Source organism: Elephas maximus, chromosome 15 (assembly GCF_024166365.1).
Source record: "Elephas maximus indicus isolate mEleMax1 chromosome 15, mEleMax1 primary haplotype, whole genome shotgun sequence".
NCBI lineage: Eukaryota > Metazoa > Chordata > Mammalia > Proboscidea > Elephantidae > Elephas > Elephas maximus.
The window spans coordinates 75,241,971-75,263,758 of NC_064833.1; the positions used below are offsets into that span (position 1 = coordinate 75,241,971).

Genomic DNA, 21,788 nt, shown 5'->3' on the forward strand with positions numbered 1-21,788 from the left:
CATGTGGGCATTTGAGTATAACTTTCAGGTCTCCAGATAGCTAGCAAATCCAAAAAGATGATTTAGCTGTCTTTAATTGAGAGAAATGAATCCAGGGTTTAACACCTTTTAATTTAGCTGCACAAGGATTAGTAAGGAGGACCTGATAAGGCCACTTCCAGCAAGGCTTTAATGAATCTTTTTTGCTTATGTCTTTTCCAATAGGAGCCCTGATGGAGCAGTGGTTAAGAGCTCGCTGCTAACCAAAAGGTCAGCAGTTCGAATCCACCAGCCGCTACTTGGAAACCCTGTCCGATAGGGCCAGTATGAGTCAGAATTGACTCAACGGCAGCAGGTTTTTCCAATAAATAACTCCTGGCTCTGTGTTAGGAAGATTTGGCCTAGCAAATCTTGGTCATTAAAAGCTTCTTTAATCTGTAAATAGTGCTTTTGTTAAAGTCCGATTAATTAGTGATAGTATTTTAACAAATCTTTTTTTTTTTCCACTTGAGCAGTATGGGGATTAGCAAAAGTAATGTAAAGGAGAAGAATAGGTCTCCCAGTTACAGAAAGTTTATGTGGACCAAAAGTAGTAGATCTTAAATTTAAAAGGACTAAAGGAAGAACTTTTGGCCCTGGTAGGTCTCAAGAGTCACATAATTTTGCTAACCGGGTTTTAAAAATCCCATTGGGTTCTTTCCATCAATTCAGAAGATTGGGGGTGATAAGGACAATGTAGCTACTGATAAATAGTAAATATGTGACATAATTTCTTAACAATTTGTCCAGTAAAATGGGTCCCTTGGTCACTGCAAAGGGCAGGTAGGCTTCCCCATGCTGGCATAATGTTCTCAAGAAGTTTTTTTTTTTTGTCTATAAAAGTTGCAGTGGCCTGCTGACAAGGGAAAGCCTTGACTTGATGTGAAAATCTACAAATTATAACAGTACATATTCATAATCATTTGAAGGTGGAAGTTGTATAAAGTCTAATTGTCATTCTAACACAGGTTCAGAAGGCAAAGAGTGTCGCCCAGGTGAAACGTTTCCATGAGTTTTGACAGGAACAAATGGAACAGTGCGTTCTGTGCCCCCCCCCCCAAAAAAAAACTTACACCACCAGTATTCTCTTGATGTTTCAATTATTTATCATGGCCCACATCTGTGTTCATTTGCAGGGCTTGTAACAAAAGAACATGGAAAGATTTAGGCAAAACAACTTTATGGTTGGGTCCGATCCACAGTGTTTTGGGCACTTGTGAAAGTATTTCAAAAGGGGGAGAGGTATTGTTAAATGGAGTAGAATCTGAAAAAGACAAGGCTAGGGCCAACATAAAGCAAGCAGCTTTTTCTCTTAGATTTTTGTCAGTGCAATTGTAGGTGTATCAGGTAAATTTGAAAACCATTTCTCCTTGCTCAGTGAAATGCAGGTGGCATCCCTATTTAGACAAAAGATCTTTGCCTAAAAGATTAACTGGGGTATCTGGGCTGAGGATGAAAGGGTGTATGTCCTTAACATGCCCAAGGTGTATGGCACAGGCTGTGAGTGATACAAGGTCTGTGCTTCATTAGCGGCCCCCACTATCTTAACAGTTTCAGTACTCCGGGGCAGCGGTTTTTGCAAACTGGGGGGTTAAATGGCAGACAAAGTAGCTCCATTGTAAATTAAAATTTTGCAAGTTTCTCCATTAACAATTATTGTAGTTTCCTTGAGAATTTAATGCCACAATGGGAACAAACCCCTGTTTCATCCCTGGAGCCCCTTCATTCAAAATTAGGTTGGGGAGTTCCCTATGAGGAGATTTTCAATTTAGATTTTAGCTTAAAGCAATCCTTTCGTTGGCCAGGTATTTTACAATAATGGCATACTTTAGAGTCCAGGCCACTGTTAGGGAGCTTAGGCGGCCTTGATTCAAATCTTTTCTTTTGGTCAGGGTGTCGTAACTGCTGTAATTGCATGGCCATGAGTTTATTTGCCTTTGAGGCTTGTTTTATTTCTAGGCTTGAGGGAGTTCATGTGCTAGGTTAGTTAATTCCACTGTGAGAGTTGTTTTCCAAACTAAATTATGCCTTTTAATTAAGGCTAAAATTTTGGGTTTCAGACTGGACACAAATACAGCATTAAAGGTTCCGGAAGTGTCCAGGGCTGAAGGATTAGTCCTGGAATGGTCAACAAACTTCTGAAACACTCTGATTTGATAATTGTAAATACTTTTATCCTTGTCTTGTATGCAAGAGTGAATTTTAGCCAAAAAAAAAAAAAATCTATTACTGGAGGAAATCTTTAGGTATGGGTTCAAGTAACCTTTTGCTGACTGCTCGGGCATCTTCAAGAAGGGTGGCAGCCGTCTATCCATGCTGAAAGCCAGATTATCTTTAGGGTTTTTCCAATCAGCATGTTTTAATCATAGCTAGCCCTCCCCTGGCCCAGTTAGCATACGGACCAACTGGTATAGGCCTGGAAGCCCAGACTGATAAGCATCAATAAGATTTTTTAATTTCTCAGCAAATTTAAAAGGGCTCTCACAGACTTTTGGGAAATGCTTTACAATATTATGTAGTTCAGTGTGGGTCCAAGGCACAAAGGTTGCACCGGTCTCGTTAGGAGTTTCTCTGGTGTTCATGGGCCAGATTTTAAAGGGCATTTCTTGTAAAATTTTATCCTTTCTTGTTCTTAAGGTTATGAAGGGAGTTCAGGTGAAATGATAGTAGGGACGTAAGAAGGAATAAAAGGGTAAAGGGGAATTGGAGTCGGCGGCAGGGGGCAGAAGGTGCTGTGGCAGGACTTTAGTGTTGTGATTCTTGTTTGTTTAATTTAGAAACTGTTTTGTAAGGAAGCAACCTTACTGTCTTGCTGTTGTTTTGAAGCTTCCAAATTCCAATTAAAAATGTGTCCCGTTGAGTCTGTTTAATTTGGGAGCTTTTCTTTTTTAATTTGCTATGCAAGAAGGTTAATTTTGTGAGATCAAAAGATCCCAAGAGCGGCCATTGATTTTCTGAGTTGTCCTGGTAAGGTCATGCCAGTAATTCAAAACTGAACAAATTACAGGACCAAAATGTTTGTTCATGTAAGAGGCAGGTATCCCTGAAGGGAAATCCCTGTTCTTAGATTTGGCATTGCTCATTTTCTTGCAAGAATTCAGCAAATGTGCACCAGAACACCTAGGTCAAACAAACCTTAACCCAAACTTGTAAGCAGAAAACCTTAACCTGAAACCTGTAAGCAGACAAAGTGAAAATAGAGACTAGAATTCTCAATAAAACTCAGCTCTACGCAAGGATGCAGAGCTTGAATCTGAGAAGAATTACCTGGGGTGACTCCCAAGAAGAGCTCAAAAGGCTCTGCTGGTTCTGAGAGCCCAAATTCCCAAGCTTCCAGGGGGTCATCTGAGGCAGTATCCTTCAGATCCTACTTCTGGCACCAAGAAATGTCATAGAACTTAATGAAGGAGTCTGCTTAAAAGTAAAAGCAAGGAATTTTATTGAGGGAAAAAAAAAATCAATTTGTGAATTGTTTTTCCCGCTTCAATAAAACTCTTTGCTTTTATTTTAAGCAAACTCCATGATTAAGCTCTATGATATAATAACTTATTAAATTTATAGGCTAGCAGCTGGTATAGTGTTCAAATTTAAAATATTTTGCTCAGTATTCATAGATACACATAGATAAAACAGTGGTTAGTAAACTGTGATCTAGATTAAGATTAACTAGGTTTAAACCTGGCAAAACTTATTAGCCACACACCCAAGCCATTCAGCCCTTAAGTTTTCACGCTCTCTGTCCCTCAAGTTTCTAATCTTTAAAATGAAGATACAATAGCACATACCTCATAGGTTGTTGTAAGACTATTTGTGAGTATATGTAGAGTGTAATTGGCATAGTGGTTAAGTGCTACGGCTACTAACCAAAGAGTCGGCAGTTCGAATCCGCCAGGCGCTCCTTGGAAACTGTATGGGGCAGTTCTACTCTGTCCTATAGGGTCTCTATGAGTCGGAATCGGGAATCGACTCCAGTGGCACTGGGTTTGGTTTTTTTTGGTTTGGTAGAGTGTAATAAAAAAAAAAAAAAAAAGTACAGGTAAAGTTAGTACATATATAGTATAATAGTTCTTAATACAGACTGTTGGCTGTAATAACAGTAATTAGTGTTATGTCTGAATGCTTTTCACCCAAAATTTCAGAACGGTTTAGTCAATTAACCAGATTCCCCAACCTATCAATTAATTAAATTTAAGGGTTGTCTATTGCAGGTGGAATTTATCTAATTTACCACATCCCTTACAGTATAAATAGCAAAAGGGTAATCTCCCATTAAATTTGGCATACGTGTTTTATAATGTCTTGTATCATCATAGGAGCCCCTGGGTGTGGCACATGGTTAAGTACTCACCTGCTTACCAAAAAGTTGGCAGTTCAAACCCACCCAGAGGTGCTTTGGAAGAAAGGCCTGGAGATCTGCTTCTGAAGGGTCACAGCCATGAAAATTTTGTGGAATGCAGCTCTACTCTACAACACATGGGATCACCATGAGTTGGAATCAGCTCCAGGGCAACTAGTTTTATTATTATTTTTGTATCATCATAAAAAGAAAATTGATTAGATACAAATGCATATGTACACATTTAAAAAGTAGTAGCTCTGGCCTGATATTTACCCTGAGATAGTCACAAAAGTGACTTCTCTGTTTTTTTTTCCTTATCAACATGTGCCTTATATTTTGTGACTTTAATACCATGTAATATTCTCATGTTAATATTAATGCTTCTGGTTAATATTCTTTACAAAAGAGGATGTGCTTTGGGAATTGCAGTCTGCATTTTTACCTATCCTGTGGTATGATTTTATAAAATTATAGTATTTGTGTAGATTAATACATTTTGCTGAAACAGAATTTTAGTACCTGATTTTATTTTGAATTTGCAATCTTTCCAACATTTCGAAGAAGCTACAAATTAGTTTGAAAAACTTGTAATCAGATTACTTAATGATCTTTCTGTTGTCAAGCTTTTTAATATGTGCTTCTTTTTTCTCCCACAGAGGAAATAAAAGCTGAAACAGAAAAGCAAAGGTTTGTGGGGTTTCTTTTCTATAGTAAAAATAATTTGCAAATTTGTCGACCTTACCCGAATAATAATATAGTTATTTTAGTGTGGCAGATTTTCTACATGCAATCTCTGTAGTAAAATAGACCTTTTAAAAATAGATTTTAAGAAGCTGTAATTGTAAACATACTTTTAAGTTCAAAAAGATCTTATATAAATAAATATGTAAGGTTATTTCTGAAATACCGTAAGATAGGCTTTAAAGTCTTTTCTCAAAGACCTTGATCCATATTTAGAAAAATTAGGTTATAGTGTTAACCTCTGTAAGACAGTATTGAGTAACTCAAAAGCACAGTTCTACTTAAGGGCAAATAGAAAGAAAGCCCGTTGTCTTTTAAGATACTATGATAACAAATTTATTAAGTAACAGTAAAATATTTCTATAGTAGAAATACCTTGAGATGATTGGAAAGGATATTTGACAAGAATCCAGTGTCTCGTGGTTAGTCAGTGCTCTGGCCACTAGCATTTATTTGACCTTGTGAAACATCACTTAACTTCTCTAGACCTTGGTTTCCTTATGAAATATGGGAAGGTGGACCTGGTTTTAACAAGGTCCCTTTTAGAACTGAAATTTCTATGCTTCTATATGAGTTTTTCATCCATATAGTAGATGTGAATTCTAATTAGACTTTTCTTTTTCATTTAGTCCTCCTCACGGAGAAGCAAAAGCTGGATCAAGCACCCTTCCACCAGTGAAATCAAAGACAAATTTTATTGAAGCAGACAAGTACTTCTTACCCTTTGAGTTGGCATGCCAGTCCAGATGTCCCCGCATAGTTAGCACATCTCTAGATTGTTTACAGGTATGTATAAATGGCACTGTCTGAGAACTGGCTCCTTAACTGTGTTTCTAAAACATAAATCACACTTGATGATTCAGACTTTTTCCATTAAAACCTTGAATATCATTTTTGTGGTAAGAAGCAAATGACTGCATGAAGTCAAAGTAGACAACAATAGTTGCAAAAAGAGGTTTCTAGTTTAATGGTAACTGAAATTATCGGGTAGCTTTATGAGACACAAAACTCTTTAGTAAGGTTACCAGTAACAAAAGTGTTGATTTGGTCTCTTTAACTTAGAACTTGCTTTTGACTTTGCAGATGGTTTTACTAAGTGCCTGCTGTTTTGTATGAAGTAATAGGTTAATATTTACTGCTTAGTATTTACATTCACTTTTGGACTTTAGATATAACATTCATTTATGTCAGAAAAATTGCTTGACTCTTTCATCCTGCATTTCACACACATAAACACACAGGATCCTCTTAGATATTTGTAAGATAACCCTCTAGATAGAGGGGTCCTTCTGTTTTGAGGTGTTTTTACTGTTTGGAGACTACCTATTCAACTAACAATTCAGTAGCTATAAAAAAACCATGTGATTTGTCTTAACAATTCAGTGGCTATAAAAAAACCATGTGATTTGTCCTTAAGATAGGCTAAGGATAAGTTCGTTTGATTTGTGATCTTGTTTTCCATGGAAAATTAGAATTACAATATCTAAGGCCTTCCTTCCAGGGCTATAATGTTAGTGATGAATGATCAAATCTGTGATACATTGCAAACAGTGTATGGAAACTGTGTTTTTTGCATATTGATAGATATAATTCGGAAAGAGAGTTTGAGTCATTTAAAAGTGTTAAGTTTTCACAAAGTGGTGTCAGTAAAACCTTATTTAAGTAGAAAACAGTGAACTGTTTTAACTCATCAGAGACAGGTTCTCAAACCTGGCTGTCTCAAGGTATTGCCTGATGGTTTTGTTGGGTTACTGGCCACACGTTTATAACTAATTTTTCCGACAAAGTTGTCGTAGCCTTTGGCTTTGTTTAAACCATAGTGTTTTTATGCAAAAAATGTAATATATACTCAGTTGATAGGTATTTCAACTTAATTAGTATGTGTTGGTTTAATTAGGAATTCATTTTCTTTATCCATTTCAGAAACTTATTGCTTATGGACACTTGACCGGCAATGCCCCAGATAGTACAACACCAGGCAAAAAATTAATTGATAGAATTATTGAAACAATATGTGGTTGTTTCCAAGGCCCTCAAACAGACGAAGGAGTTCAGTTGCAGATAATAAAGGTAATTAATTATATAAAGTTAATTTGTTATTCATAATCTATATTTTTTTAAAATCAGAAACCTTTCACCTTGAAAATATTTGGAAGGTAATTTTACCTACATTCTACTATAACTGAGAAAATTTGGGTGCTTCCTAGACCCTGTATCAGGGCATTTCATTGTTGAAATGCAAGAGTTTATTAGAAGACTGTATTCCCAAGTCTCTTTTTTTGAAGGAACCAGTTAGGGACTGGTTTCCCTGATTATTTTGCACCCTATCCATCTGCTGAATCTGCTCAACAAAACCTCACCCTGAGATTGTGTTATAATGTTGGATGGTTGAGCATCTTTAGAAAAAAATTACTCCATTGTATTTTTAGTCGATCACAAATATTGAGTTCTTAATGTTACTTATAATGGTAGTGGTACTATGTTTGTTTATATATCAATTAAATTTTCATGTACTGTTAGTACTTTTGAAATTGTTTACATGGTTTTACATGAATGTTCCTTCATGTGTGAATATAGCCCGTTCTGAGTCTGTCAATTTCGTAGCTATATTTACTTCATAAGTTATATAGTATCTTTATTCTAGAAAAACTGTCGAGTCACTTTAAATGGTCATTTGCAGTTTCATATCATTTATGGTTTATTTAGGATATATTAATGCTGATGCTGACTCTGCATAGCATTGTACAAGATAAAGAGGACAAAATAAATGAATCCTTGCTCTTGCCAAATGGAAAGTAACCTAATGTGTGAAAATTCATATTTATGAATTAAAACTGTTCACTTTATTGAAACTTTGGACTTGGGATAAATTTAAATGCTTTGTCCTAGAACATTTTCATAAATGTCTTAAACAGTAGTAAAAATAACAACACACGTATTGAGTCTAGTCTGTAAAAAGGATCTGCGAGATATGTGGAGGTGAATAAGATACAATATGTATCCTACAAGTTAACAGTCTAGTTCAAAAGATCTGTTATATGAAGTATATCTGTGCTTTAATGTGACAGTTTTAATGCTGTGCTTTTTTTTTTTTTTTTAGTTTTTATCGTGCTTTAAGTGAAAGTTTACAAATCAAGTCAGTCTCTCACACAAAAACTTATATATACGTTGCTACATACTTCCAATTGCCCTCCGCCTAATGAGACAGCCCGCTCCCTCCCTCCACTCTCTCTTTTCGTGTCCATTTCACCAGCTTCTAACCCCTCCTACCCTCCCATTTCCCCTCCAAGGAGGAGATGCCAACATTGTCTCAAGTGTCCACCTGATCCAAGAAGCTCACTCCTCACCAGCATCCCTCTCCAACCCTTTGTGCAGTCCAATCCATGTCTGAAGAGTTGGCTTTGGAAATGGTTCCTATTCTGGGCCAACAGAAGGTCTGGGGGCCGTGACCACCGGGATCCCTCTAGTCTCAGTCAGACCATTAAGTCTGGTCTTTTGACGAGAATTTGGGGTCTGCGTCCCACTGCTCTCCTGCTTCCTCAGGGGTTCTCTGTTGTGTTCCCTGTCAGGGCAGACATCGGTTGTAGCCAGGCACCGTCTAGTCCTTCTGGACTCAGGCTGATGTAGTCTCTGGTTTATGTGACTCTTTCTGTCTCTTGGGCTCGTAATTACTTTATGTCCTTGGTGTTCTTCATTTTCCCTTGATCCAGGTGGGTTGAGATCAATTGATCCATTTTAGATGCCTGCTTGCTAGCGTTTAAGACCCCAGACGCCTCTCTCCAAGGAATGCTGTGCATTTTTATAAATGAAATCAAATAACATTTCTATTAAAATGAAACCTGGGTTGAAAGCACTAGAAAATCATTAAATAAATGATTTTCTGACGTTTGAGGATTGGGGGGATTATGTTAAAACTGCTGCCACGATAAGGAAGACACCGAATAACTTAACAGTTGATGACATATTCAAGATAAGTGTATAGTATGGATGGAGCTTAAAGACATTATGCTGAGCAAAATAAGCCAATCACAAAAGGGCAAATATTGTATGATCTCACTTATATAAAAAGACAAGAAAAGGCAGATGTATAGAGACAAAGTTTATTAGTGGTGACTAGGAGTGGGAGGAAGGGAGGAAGTGGGAGTTAACGGTGATAGAAAAATCACATTGATTAAGGGTAGGGTTGCACAGCTGATTATTTTAATTGCTGTCAATAAGTTGTACACCTGTAAGAACTTGAATTGAAAAAAGCTGTGTATAGATAATATTTACAGAAATGACACACATAAAAAGAGTAGTTGCTGAGGCTACTTATATACAACCAAACACCTCATGGGATTCAGTTCTTTGGTTTGGAGGTTTAGGATCATGGTTTCATGGGAGATCCCAGTTAAGTGACCTAATAACATGTTTAGTGTTTCCATTCTACCGCCTAGTTTATTGTGTAGTGCCTGGGATCTTTAAAGCTTGCAAGTGGCCATCGAAGGCACAACAATTGGTCTCTATTTATCTGGAGCAACAGAGGAGGAAGGAGAGTCAGGAGTAGGAGGAGGTTATTTTTTTTTATGGAATATGTGGCTAATTGCCTTAACAATTCCCTCCTTTTCTACGAGACCAGAAGAACTGGATGGTGCTCACCTACCATTACTAAACATTTTGATCAAAGATTCAATGGATAGAGCCAATTTCAACTTCTCTTGGACTCTAGACTTTCTGGAGCCATGGAGGGTAGACAAATCCCTGAAACTGTTGCCCTGAGGTAATCTTTAAACCTTAAACCAAAAACACCCCTGAAGTCATCTTAAAACTGAACAGTGGTTTAGTTTAACTATTCAAGGTTTGCCTTGAGCTTTATGCTCTTTTAAGAACTATCTATAGAGGGTCAAACTGACAATATCAACTTGAAAGATTAAATAGGAACCTTAGAGGGCAGTGAGTTTATGTTGAAGGAGGAACAACTCAGAAAAGGAGAGTGGGAATGGTTGCACAACTCAAAAAATATAATCACTAAATCACACCTTGAATTGGTGTGTGTTTTGCTGTGTATGTTCTCAGCAGCAATAACAGCAAAATAAATAAAATTTAGGGGGAAAAAAAAGATAGAAATTCTGTAAATACTACCAGAAAGTGGTAATGGTGTCTGAAAGTTCTAATATCAAAATACTGTACACATATATATTTGTGCTGAAACTCTGGCTGCAGAAAATTGCTTTAATGTCTTTTTTTTTTTTTTTTTAAGGCTTTACTTACTGCAGTAACATCTCAACACATAGAAATTCATGAAGGAACTGTGTTGCAAGCTGTGAGGACATGTTACAACATCTATCTAGCAAGCAAAAATCTCATCAATCAGACAACAGCCAAAGCTACTCTTACTCAAATGTTAAATGTTATCTTTGCACGTATGGAAAACCAAGCAGTAAGTAGTAAAAATACAGAGATTGCGTAGACTACCACAGGCATCAAATACAGAAAGGAACTTAGAGCAATTGTATGAAAGCTTTGTGCCTATAGAAAAGAGTGTTTTTCATGGACAGTTTTATTTTTACTGGAGATTTGTGGTATTGTGTTTTATTTTGTTAGGTTTTGAGGCTTTATGACTTGTTTGACGTTGAACAAAATATGTTTTTAGTTCTTCACAAATAGAACGGGAAAGATAATGTTTACTGTCTTCCTCATAGAAGTGTTTATGAACTGATATTTTTAATACACTTAAGCTCAGAAGATAAGTGTAATGTAGACATAAAACTATCTAATCTATTCTTGTATAAAATTAATCATTGAACCTTTAAAAATATAGTACATTTCTGTATTGTTGAAATATTTTTTTTTCTCTCATGGGGTCATAGGTTAAAGGGTCATGATAAACCCTATACTTTAAACTGCTTCAGGCTGAATCTGTAAGAGACCATCAACTAGAGAACCTTTTTAAAAAATGTATAGGTCTTTGTAATTAAAAAAAAAAAAAAAACCTGATTTAGGGATTTCGTTGTTTTATAACTTTATTTTGAACTGATTTTAAACTTACAGAAAAGTTGCAAAAATATTACTGAGAGGTTAGAGGTCTCCATTACCCTTTGTCATACTTCCTCTACTACTAACGTCTTTATTTTACTTTATTTTTTTATTGTTGTAAATATATATATACGTAACACAACATTTGCCAATTCACCATTTTTCAGGTGTACAATTTAGTGATGTCAGTTATATTAACCATATGCAACGATTACATATAATGTTTGCCAAATTTCCCATCACCATAACAAAAACTCACTGCTTCCTAAATGGAGGCCAGTGCTAACATCTTATATAATCATAGGGCAGATATCAAAAGCAGAGAATTAATAGTGATACAGTACAATTAACTAAAGTACAGACCCTATTTGAATTTCACCAATTTTCCCACTAGTGCCCTTTTCTGTTGACAGCGTCATTGAGAATGCCGCATTTCATTTAACGTGCGTTTAGTTACGTCTTCTTAGTCTTCCTAGTCTGTAACAGTTCCTCAGTCTTCTCATTTTTTAAGACCTTGACACTTTTGAAGATTACTAATCAGTTATTCTATAAAATGTTCCTCAGTTTGCTTTGTTATTTTCTCATTATTAGCGTTAAGTTACGCATTTTTGGGCAGAATACCTCAGAAGTAATATGTACTTTTCAGTGCGTGATATCAGAAGTTCATGATGTTGACATGTCTTATTACTGGTGATGTTAACGTTCAGCACTTGGTGTCCACTGTACAGGCTTTTCCACTGTAAGTTTACTGTTTTTCCTTTTGTAGGTAATACATATTTTGGAGGCAATACTTTGAGACTATGCAAATATATCTTGTGTCTTGGGGACACACTAATTTTAGTACCCGTCGAGAGATCTTGCTGGCAACAATTGTAACTATGGTGTTTGCCTAATTGTGATTTTCTATTTCCTTCTATCCGTCTATATTAACTGAACTCCCTTCTCTCCCATTTATATGTTTATTCAATTATTTATATCAGTATGGATCTGTACATATTTATTTTATTCTGTGGGTTACAGTCCAATGCTATCATTAATTATTTTGTTGCTCCAATTGTTGTTCTTAGGTGCTGTTGAGTCTATTCCGACTCGTAGCAACCCTGTGTACAACAGAACGAAATACCACCCGGTCCTGCGCCATCCTCGTGATCGTAGTTATGCTTGAGCCCATTGTTGCAGACACTGTGTCAATCCATCTTTTTTTTTTTTTTTTTAATAATTTTTATTGTGCTTTAAGTGAAAGTTTACAAATCAAGTCAGTCTCTCACACAAAAACCCATATACACCTTGCTACATACTCCCAATTACTCTCCCCCTAATGAGACCCGCTCTCTCCCTCCACTCCCTCTTTTTCTGTCCATTTTGTCAGCTTCTAACCCCCTCCACCCTCTCATCTCCCCTCCAGGCAGAAGATGCCAACATAGTCTCAAGTGTTTACCTGATCCAGGAAGCTCACTCCTCACCAGCATCCCTCTCCAACCCATTGTCCAGTCCAGTCCATGTCTGAAGAGTTGGCTTCGGGAATGGTTCCTGTCCTAGGCCAACAGAAGGTCTGGGGGCCATGACCACTGGGTCCTTCTAGGCTCAGTCAGACCATTAAGTCTGCTCTTATGAGAATTTGGGGTCTGCATCCCACTGCTCTCTTGCTCCTTCAGGGGTTCTCTGTTGTTTTCCCTGTCAGGGCAGTCATCGGTTGTAGCCAGGCACCATCTAGTTCTTCTGGCCTCAGGATGATGTAGTCGCTGGTTCACATGGCCCTTTCTGTCTCTTGGGCTCGTAATCGCCTTGTGTCCTTGGTGTTCTTCATTCTCCTTTGATCCAGGTGGGTTGAGACCAATTGATGCATCTTAGATGGCTGCTTGCTGGCGTTTAAGACCCCAGACGCTACTCTTCAAAGTGGGATGCAGAATTGTTTTCTTAATAGATTCTATTATACCAATTGATTTAGATGTCCCCTGAAACCATGGTCCCCAGACCCCTGTCCCTGTTACGCTGGCCTTCGAAGCATTCAGATTATTCAGGAAACTTCTTTGCTTTTGGTTTAGTCCAGTTGTGCTGACGTCCCCTGTATTGTGTACTGTCTTTACCTTCACCTAAAGTAGTTCACATCTACTACCTAATTAGTGAATACCCCGCTCCCACCTCCCTCCCTACCCCCTCTCATAACCACAAAAGAATGTTTTCTTCTCAGTTTAAACTATTTCTCAGGTTCTTATAATAGTGGTCTTATACAATATTTGTCCTTTTGCAGCTGACTAATTTCACTGGGTTGGGGTTTAATTTCACTCAGCATAATGCCTTCCAGGTTCCTCCATGTTATGAATTGTTTCACAGATTCGTCACTGTTCTTTATCGATGCGTAGTATTCCATTGTGTGAATATACCATAATTTATCCATTCATCCGTTGATGGGCACCTTGGTTGCTTCCATCTTTTTGCTATTGTAAACAGTGCTGCAGTAAACATGGGTGTGCATATATCTGTTTGTGTAAAGGCTCTTATTTCTCTAGGATATATTCCAAGGAGTGGAATTGCTGGATCGTATGGTGGTTTTATTTCTAGCTTTTTAAGGAAGCACTAAATCGATTTTCAAAGTGGTTGTACCATTTTACATTTCCACTAGCAGTGTATAACTGTTCCAGTCTCTCCACAGCCTCTCCAACATTTATTATTTTGTGTTTTTTGAATTAATGCCAGCCTTTTTCATTGGAGTGAGATGAAATCTCATTGTATTTGATCTGCATTTCTCTAATAGCTAATGCTCATGAACATTTCCTCATATATTTGTTAGCTACCTGAATGTCTTCTTTAGTGAAATGTCTATTCATATCTTTTGCCCGTTGTTTAATTGGGTTATTTGTCTTTTTGCAGTTGAGTTTTTGCAGTATTGTGTAGATTTTAGAGATCAGGCGCTGATCAGAAATGTCATAGCTAAAAACGTTTTCCCAGACTGTAGGTAGTCTTTGTACTCTTTTGGTGAAGTCTTTGGATGAGCATAGGTGTTTGATTTTTAGGAACTCCCAGTTATCTAGTTTTTCTTCTATATTATTAATAATGTTTTGTATACTGTTTATGCCATGTATTAGGGCTCCTAAAGTTGTCCCTATTTTTTCTTCCATGATCTTTATTGTTTTAGATTTTATGTTTAGGTCTTTGATCCATTTTGAGTTAGTTTTTGTGCATGGTGTGAGGTATGGGTCTTGTTTCATTTTTTTGCAGATGGATATCCAGTTATGCCAGCACCATTTGTTAAAAAGACCATCTATTCCACATTTAACGGTTTTGGGGCCTTTGCCAAATGTCAGCTGCTCATATGTGGATGGATTTATGTCTGGATTCTTAATTCTGTTCCATTGGTCCATGTATCTGTTGTTGTACTAGTACCAGGCTGTTTTGACTACTGTGGCGGTATAATAGGTTCTAAAATCAGGTAAAGTAAGGCCTCCCACCTTGTTCTTCTTTTTCAGTAATGCCTTATTTATCCGGGGCCTCTTTCCCTTCCATATGAAGTTGGTGATTTGTTCCTCCATCTCATTAAAGAGTGTCCTTGGGACTTGGATCGGAATTGCATTAAATGTATAGATCGCTTTTGGTAGAATAGACATTTTTATAATGTTAAGTCTTCCTATCCACGAGCAAGGTATGTTCTTCCACTTATGTAAGTCTCTCTTGGTTTCTTGCAGAAGTGTACTGTAGTTTTCTTTGTATAAGTCTTTTACATCTCTGGTAAGATTTATTCCTAAGTATTTTATCTTCTTGGGGGCTACTGTAAATGGCATTGATTTGGTAATTTACCCTTCCATGTTCTTTTTGTTGGTGTAGAGGAATCCAACTGATTTTTGTATGTTTATCTTGTATCCCAGTACTCTGCTGAACTCTTCTATTAGTTTCAGTAGTTTTCTGGAGGATTCCTTAGGGTTTTCTGTGTATAAGATCATGTCATCTGCAAATAGAGATAATTTTACTTCTTCCTTGCCAATCTGGATGCCCTTTATTTCTTTATCTAGCCTAATTGCTCTGGCTAGGACTTCCAGCACAATGTTGAACAAGAGTGGTGATAAAGGGCATCCTTGTCTGGTTCCCAATCTCAATGGGAATGTTTTCAGGCTCTCTCCATTTAGGATGATGTTGGCTGTTGGCTTTGTATACATGCCCTTTATTATGTTGAGGAATTTTCCTTCTCTTCTTATTTTGCTGAGAGTTTTTATCATGAATTGGTGTTGAACTTTGTCAAATGCCTTTTCTGCATCAATTCATAAAATTATGGGATTCTTGTCTTTTGTTTTATTTATGTGGTAATTACATTAATTGGTTTTCTAATGTTGAACCAACCCGGCATACCTGGTATGAGTCTCACTTGGTCATGGTGAACTATTTTTTTTGATATGTTGTTGAATTCTATCGGCTAGAATTTTGTTGAGGATTTTTGCATCTACATTCATGAGAGATATAGGTCTATAATTTTCTTGTGGTGTCTTTACCTGGTTTTGGTATCAGGGATATGGTGGCTTCATAGAATGAGTTTGGTAGTATTCCGTCCCTTTCTATGCTCTGAAATACCTTTAGTATTAGTGGTGTTAACTCTTCTGTGAAAGTTTGGTAGAGCTCTGCAGTGAAGCCCTGTGGACCAAGGCTTTTTTTTGTTGGGATTTTTTTGATTACCTTTTCAATCTCTTCTTTTGTTATGGGTCTATTTAGTTGTTCTACCTCTGTTTGTGTTAGTTTAGGTAGGTAGTATGTTTCTAGGAATTCATCCATTTCTTCTAGGTTTTCAAATTTGAGTATAGTTTTTCATAGTAATCTGATAGGATTCTTTTAATTTCATTTGGGTCTGTTGTAATATCGCTCATCTCATTTCTTATTTGGGTTATTTGCTTCTTCTGTTTTTCTTTTGTCCATTTGGCCAGTGGTTTATCAAATTTGTTGATTTTTTTCCAAAAAGCAGATTTTGGTCTTGTTAATTCTTTCAATTGTTTTTCTGTTTTCTATTTCACTTAGTACAGCTCTAATTTTTATTATTTGTTTTCTTCTGGTGCCTGTGGGTTTCTTTTGTTGTTCTCTTTCTATTTATTCAGGTTCTAGAGATAATTCTTTGATTTTGGCCCTTTTTTTCTTTTTGGATGTGTATGTTTATTGATATAAATTGGCCTGAGCACCGCTTTCGCTGTGTCCCAAAGGTTCTGATAGGAAGTGTCTTCATTCTCATTGGATTCTCTGAATTTCTTTATTCCATCCTTAATGTCTTCTATAATCCAGTCTTTTTTGACCAGGGTATTGTTCAGTTTCCAAGTGTTTGATTTCTTTTCCTGTATTGATTTCCACTTTTATGGCCTTATGGTCAGAGAAGATGCTTTGTAATATTTCATTGTTTTGGATTCTGCTAAGGTGTGCTTTATGACCTAATATGTGGTCTCTTCTAGAGAATGTTCCATGTGCTCTAGAAAAGAAAGGATACTTGATTGCTGTTGGGTGAAGTGTTCTGTATATGTCTATGAGGTCAAGTTAGTTGATTGTGACATTTAGATCTTCTGTGTCTTTATTGAGCTTCTTTCTGGATGTCCTGTCCTTCACCGAAAGTGGTGTGTTGAAGTCTCGTACTATTATTGTGGAGCTGTCTATCTCACTTTCCAGTGCTGATGAGAGTTTGTTTTATGCATGTTGCAGCCCTGTCATTGGGTGCATAAATATTTAATATGGTTATATCTTCTTTGTGTATTGTGCCATTAATCATTATATAGTGTCCTTCCTTATCCTTTTTGTTGGATTCAACTTTAAAGTCTATTTTGTCAGAAATTAATATTGCCACTCCTGCTCTTTTTGATTGTTGTTTGCCTGATTTACTTTTTTCATCCTTTGAGTTTTAGTTTGTTTGTGTCTCTAAGTCTAAGGTATGTCTCTTATAGGCAGCATACAGACGGATCTTGTTTTTTAATCCATTCTGCCACTCTCTGTTTATTGGTGCATTTAGTCCATTTACATTTAGGGTAATTATGGATAGGTATGAATTTGGTGCTATCATTTTGATGTCTTTTTTTGTGTGTTGACAGTTTCTTTTTCCCACTTGATTTTATGTGCTGAGTAGATTTTCTTTATATATTGTCCTTTGCTCATATTCATTGTTGTTGATTTTGTTTCTGCTGAGTCTCTATTTTTCCCTTGTATTTTATTTTGATGAGTAGGATAGTTTGTCTCCTTTTGGTTACCTTATTTACCCCTATTTTTCTAAATTTAAAACTAACTTTTATTTTTTTGTATCGCCGTATCTTCTTCTCCATATGGAAGGTATATGATTACATTTCTTTGTCCCTCCATGTATTTTAATGTTGTCTTCTTTTATATAATAACATTGCCGTTACCTTGTGTTTGGCTTTTTAATTTTTTTTAATCTTGCTTTTTTTTTTTTTTGGATGCCCCTGTCTGGGTTGAGTTCTGTTTGCTCTGCCCAGTGTTCTAGTCTTGGGTTGACACCTGATAGTACTGATTTTCTAACCAAAGAACTCCCTTTAGTATTTTTTGTAGTTTTGGTTTGGTTTTTACGAATTCCCTCAACTTGTGTTTATCTGGAAATGTCTTCATTTCACCTTCATATTTAAGAGACAGCTTTGATGGATATATGATTCTTGGCAGGCAATTTTTTCCTTCAATTTTTTTAAATATGTCATCCTATTGCCTTCTTACCTGCATGGTTTCTGCTGAGTAGTTCGAGCTTATTCTTATTGGCCCTCCTTTGTAGGTGACTTTTCTTTTATCCCTCGCTGCTCTTATAATTGTCTCTTTATCTTTGGTTTCGGCAAGCTTGATTTTAATATGTCTTGGTGACTTTCTCTTAAGATCTACCTTATGTGGAGTTCGATGAGCATCTTCGATAGATATCTTCTCATCTTTCACAATATCAAGGAAGTTTTCTGCCAACAAATCTTCAACAATTTTCTCTGTGTTTTCTGTTATCCCTCCCTGTTCTGGTATTCCCACTCGTAGGTTATTTCTCTTGATAGAGTCCCACGTGATTCTTCAGGTTTCTTCATTTTTTTTTAATTCTTTGATTTGTCTTCAAATATATATTAGTGCCAAGTGATATATCTTTGAGTTCAGAAATTCTAGCTTCTACTTGCTCAATTCTGCTCCTCTGACTTTCTATTGAGTTATCTAATTCTGTAATTTTATTGTTAATCTTCTGAATTTCTGATTGCTGTTTGTCTATGGATTTTTCCAGCTTATTAAACTTTTCATTATGTTCCTGAATAATCTTTCTAACTTCAGCAGTTGTTTTATCTGTGTATTCCTTGGCTTGCTCTGCGTATTGCCTCATTTCCTTCCTGATGTCTTGAAGGGTTCTGTATATTAAACTTCTGTATTCTGCATCTGGTAATTCCAGGAATGCACTTTCATCTAAAAGATCCCTGGATTCTTTGTTTTGAGAGCCTGTTGAGGTGATCATGGTCTGTTTCTTTATGTGACTTGATACTGACTGTTGTCTCCGAGCCATCCATAAGTGATTGTATTAGTTTATGCTTGCTTACTGTGTCATAGCTGCTTGCTCTGTTTTGTTTTGGTATACCCCTTTGGGTTGCTTGAGTGAGCTAGCTTGATTATTTTTGCCTTTGGAGCTCTGGTGATAACAGCTGGCTAGAGCTGTTATCAGGTATATCAGTCTAAGAGTCTCTTCAGTTTTCTTGTATGAATTCAGCTCAGGTTTCCATGTAGCTGGTACCAAGTGTGTGATACACATTCTGTCCTAAAGTCTTAGAGGGGCAGGGGTGATTGGCATATATACCGGTATCTGATTGCAGTAGGGGGTCATGCTCTGAACAAGGCAGGGGTCTGAGAACTGACCCCCAAGTGTCTCTGAGGAAAATGTGTCTCCCTTCCCTAGAGCGTGCTGGTGGGTCGGTTCTGCAGAGGGACCATGGGCACCCAAAGTTTTTGGTTGCAAGGACTGGGAGGTACCAGTTAACTTTGGGTCCCTGTCGCGGGTGGCTGGGTGACCTGAGTGGAGCTTCCAGTCCCTAGGTCCCTGATGTGGGTAGGTGAGGACCTTGTTTAAATGCAAAGCAATGTCAAACGTCAAACACCCACCTCTCCACTGCACAGCTGAAATGGTCGGTGTTTGCCAACAAGGGCCTATTCTCCCGAAATAGGCCCACACAGGTCCATGCAGAAGGGAAAGGTGCTCAAGGTCCCTGGACAGGTTATGCCTGGACAGGAGCCACTTCTGTCCTGAAGTCCCCCAGTTAATGGAGCTCGCAAATTATCTTTTCTCCCCAGTTGCAAATTTTTGCCTTCCCCAAGTCCGGGATGATGGCTCTAGATGCTCACCAGGGTCTATCTCAGGCCCAGGGATTCAGCCGCTGAAGCCGGCGGGTGGGGGGAGCGGTAAAATATACGCAACTACTTAGCTTTTGCCAAGAGCGCCATTCTCAGCTTCCGGAGGTGTGTGCCCGCTGTGTGGCTGGCTGCTTCTCCCTGAGGAAACTGCGGCTGAATGCTAGTGCCAGCCTGCCGCCGCCACTGCCACCACTCCAGGAATGGTGCCTGAGGGCTACCCACGATTCAGGTCTGGTATCTCCTCTCCGCTTCTGAACGGCCTCTTCCTCCCCCTGCCCCTCAGTTCATTGCCTAAGGTTGCCTTTGATGCTCAGGGCTCCCAGGTTGTCTCGTATATACTCGTTTCACTTGTTTTTTCAGGTCTTTGTTGTAAAGAGGGCTGGACAGAAATGTCTGTCTATTCCGCCATCTTGGCTCCACCTCCTCAATCCATGTTTGAGGGTCTTCCTCTTTTTCACTCACCCTCTACTTTACCAAGCATCATTTCCTTCTCCAGGGATTGATCCCTGCTAATAACACATCCAAAATATGTGAGACGAAGTCTTGCTATTCTTGCTTCTAAGGCTCATTCTGGCTGTACTTCTTCCAAGACAGATTTTTTTGTTCTTTTGGCAGTCCATGATATATTCATTATTCTTCACCGGCACCATAATTCAAAGGTGTCGATTCTTCTTTGGTCTTCCTTATTAATTCCCCTGCCTTCTCATGCATACGAGGCAATTGAAAACACCATGGCTTGGGTCAGGTGCACCTTAGTTTTTAAAGTGAAATCTTGGCTTTGTAACACTTTGCAGCAGATTTGCCCAGTACAAATTATTCCAGCTTTAACCTTGTATATTCTCATGCTTTTTTGGACATCTACTTAACTTTCTAAAACCTCAAGATGTTCCAAGCTCATCTTGAATTTTTCCTGATCCAGCCTTGGAGTCCATCAGTTCTCCAATGAGCCCTGGGTCCTTTGATTGGAGAATGATGTTTAGAAATCAAAATGTACGTGGCTAGATGTGTTCATTTCTGTTGGGGTGTTTTTCTTCTAGGTGCTCAGCAGATAGAGCCAGGAAGTATATATTCATATACTAACACCCCTCCTAATCTCTGTGTACATATTAAAATCCATGTGTTCATTTCTGTGATACATTATTTATTGAAGTCTAGTATTCACAGTTATTTTTAGGAGTGCTAACCCATACTGGTATCGGAAGCAAATTTACTAAGTATACTAAGCATATTAGAGAATTTGTGTTCAGTTATTTTTGTCTTTAGATTTATCCAGTGAAAATGTTATTTTCCAAAGTTACTTAGGTTTGTTCTTTTCTTTCCTTTACTCTTAATTGGGCTTATGTTATTCTTAATACAGTTAGGTTCATTTGTTACTGTCTGATTTCCATTTTGGTATCCCCATCCCCACATTCTGGTTGGTTTTAATTGTTTTTTATTTCGGGGGGTATGTAAAACATTACTCTGATTTAAAAGTCCGAGCTATGCGATGGTATATTCAGAGTAGTGCCACTCCCTCTTCACTTCTACCATCCCATTTCTGTTCCCCCCTTCTTTCCACCCCTTTTATGTAGCTTATGTCTTTAGTTTTTGTTTATTCTTCCTGCAGTTCTTTAGCACAAATGAGCAGGTATATGTATAGTTTCGTGTGTCACCTTCTTTCTCACATGAAGGGTTACACCTTCTGTATTTCTTACCTATTGCGAAGTAACAAATTACTCCCAAAACTTAGCTGCGTAAAACAACACACGTTTATTTTCTCTCACAGTTTTAGAGTGCCTGGAATCCAGCAGTGTCTTAGCTGGGTGGTTCTGGCTCAGAGTTTTTCATGAGGTTGCAATTACAATGTTCGCTGGCACTGCAATCATTTAAAGCCTTGACTGGGCTAGGGTATACGCTTCTGAGCTCACCGTGTGACTGTTGGAAAGAGACCTGAGTTCTTCACTGGCTGTTGACCAGAGGCTGCAGTTCTTTATCAGTTGGGTCTCAGAAGGCTCCTTATGAGACAGCAGCTGGCTTTACCTAGGATGGATGATCCGAGAGAGTGAGAAGACAGAAGCTGCAATATCTTTTATAATGTATAATCAGAAGTGGCCATACAGACTATCCCTTAGTATAATGTGGCTGGGGACTATACAAGAGAGAGATCATTGGTGGCCATCTTAAAGGCTGGCTACTACGCTTACCATTGGTATTCTTTTGCATTTTTCACTTAGCGTTATGTCATGGTAAGCATTGCATATCACTTCTTAGAGGTCTTCCTTTTTCATTTTTCTTATAGGCAATGTGTACCATAGTCTATTCAGTTACTGTCCTATGTATTCGTGTTAGGTTATTTCTAATATTTTGCAAC

General features: G+C 37.7%; 1 protein-coding gene across 1 annotated transcript in view; it reads left to right on the top strand.

Annotated features, from left to right (window-relative positions):
- ARFGEF1 (ADP ribosylation factor guanine nucleotide exchange factor 1) overlaps positions 1 to 21,788 on the top strand; it is a 170,310-nt gene that overhangs the window by 46,290 nt on the left and 102,232 nt on the right. The window contains exons 2-5 of the mRNA XM_049853515.1: positions 5,014 to 5,044; positions 5,728 to 5,884; positions 7,022 to 7,168; positions 10,338 to 10,517. Of these exons, the coding sequence (XP_049709472.1) occupies positions 5,014 to 5,044; positions 5,728 to 5,884; positions 7,022 to 7,168; positions 10,338 to 10,517 (515 nt within the window). The remainder of the gene's footprint in view (positions 1 to 5,013; positions 5,045 to 5,727; positions 5,885 to 7,021; positions 7,169 to 10,337; positions 10,518 to 21,788) is intronic.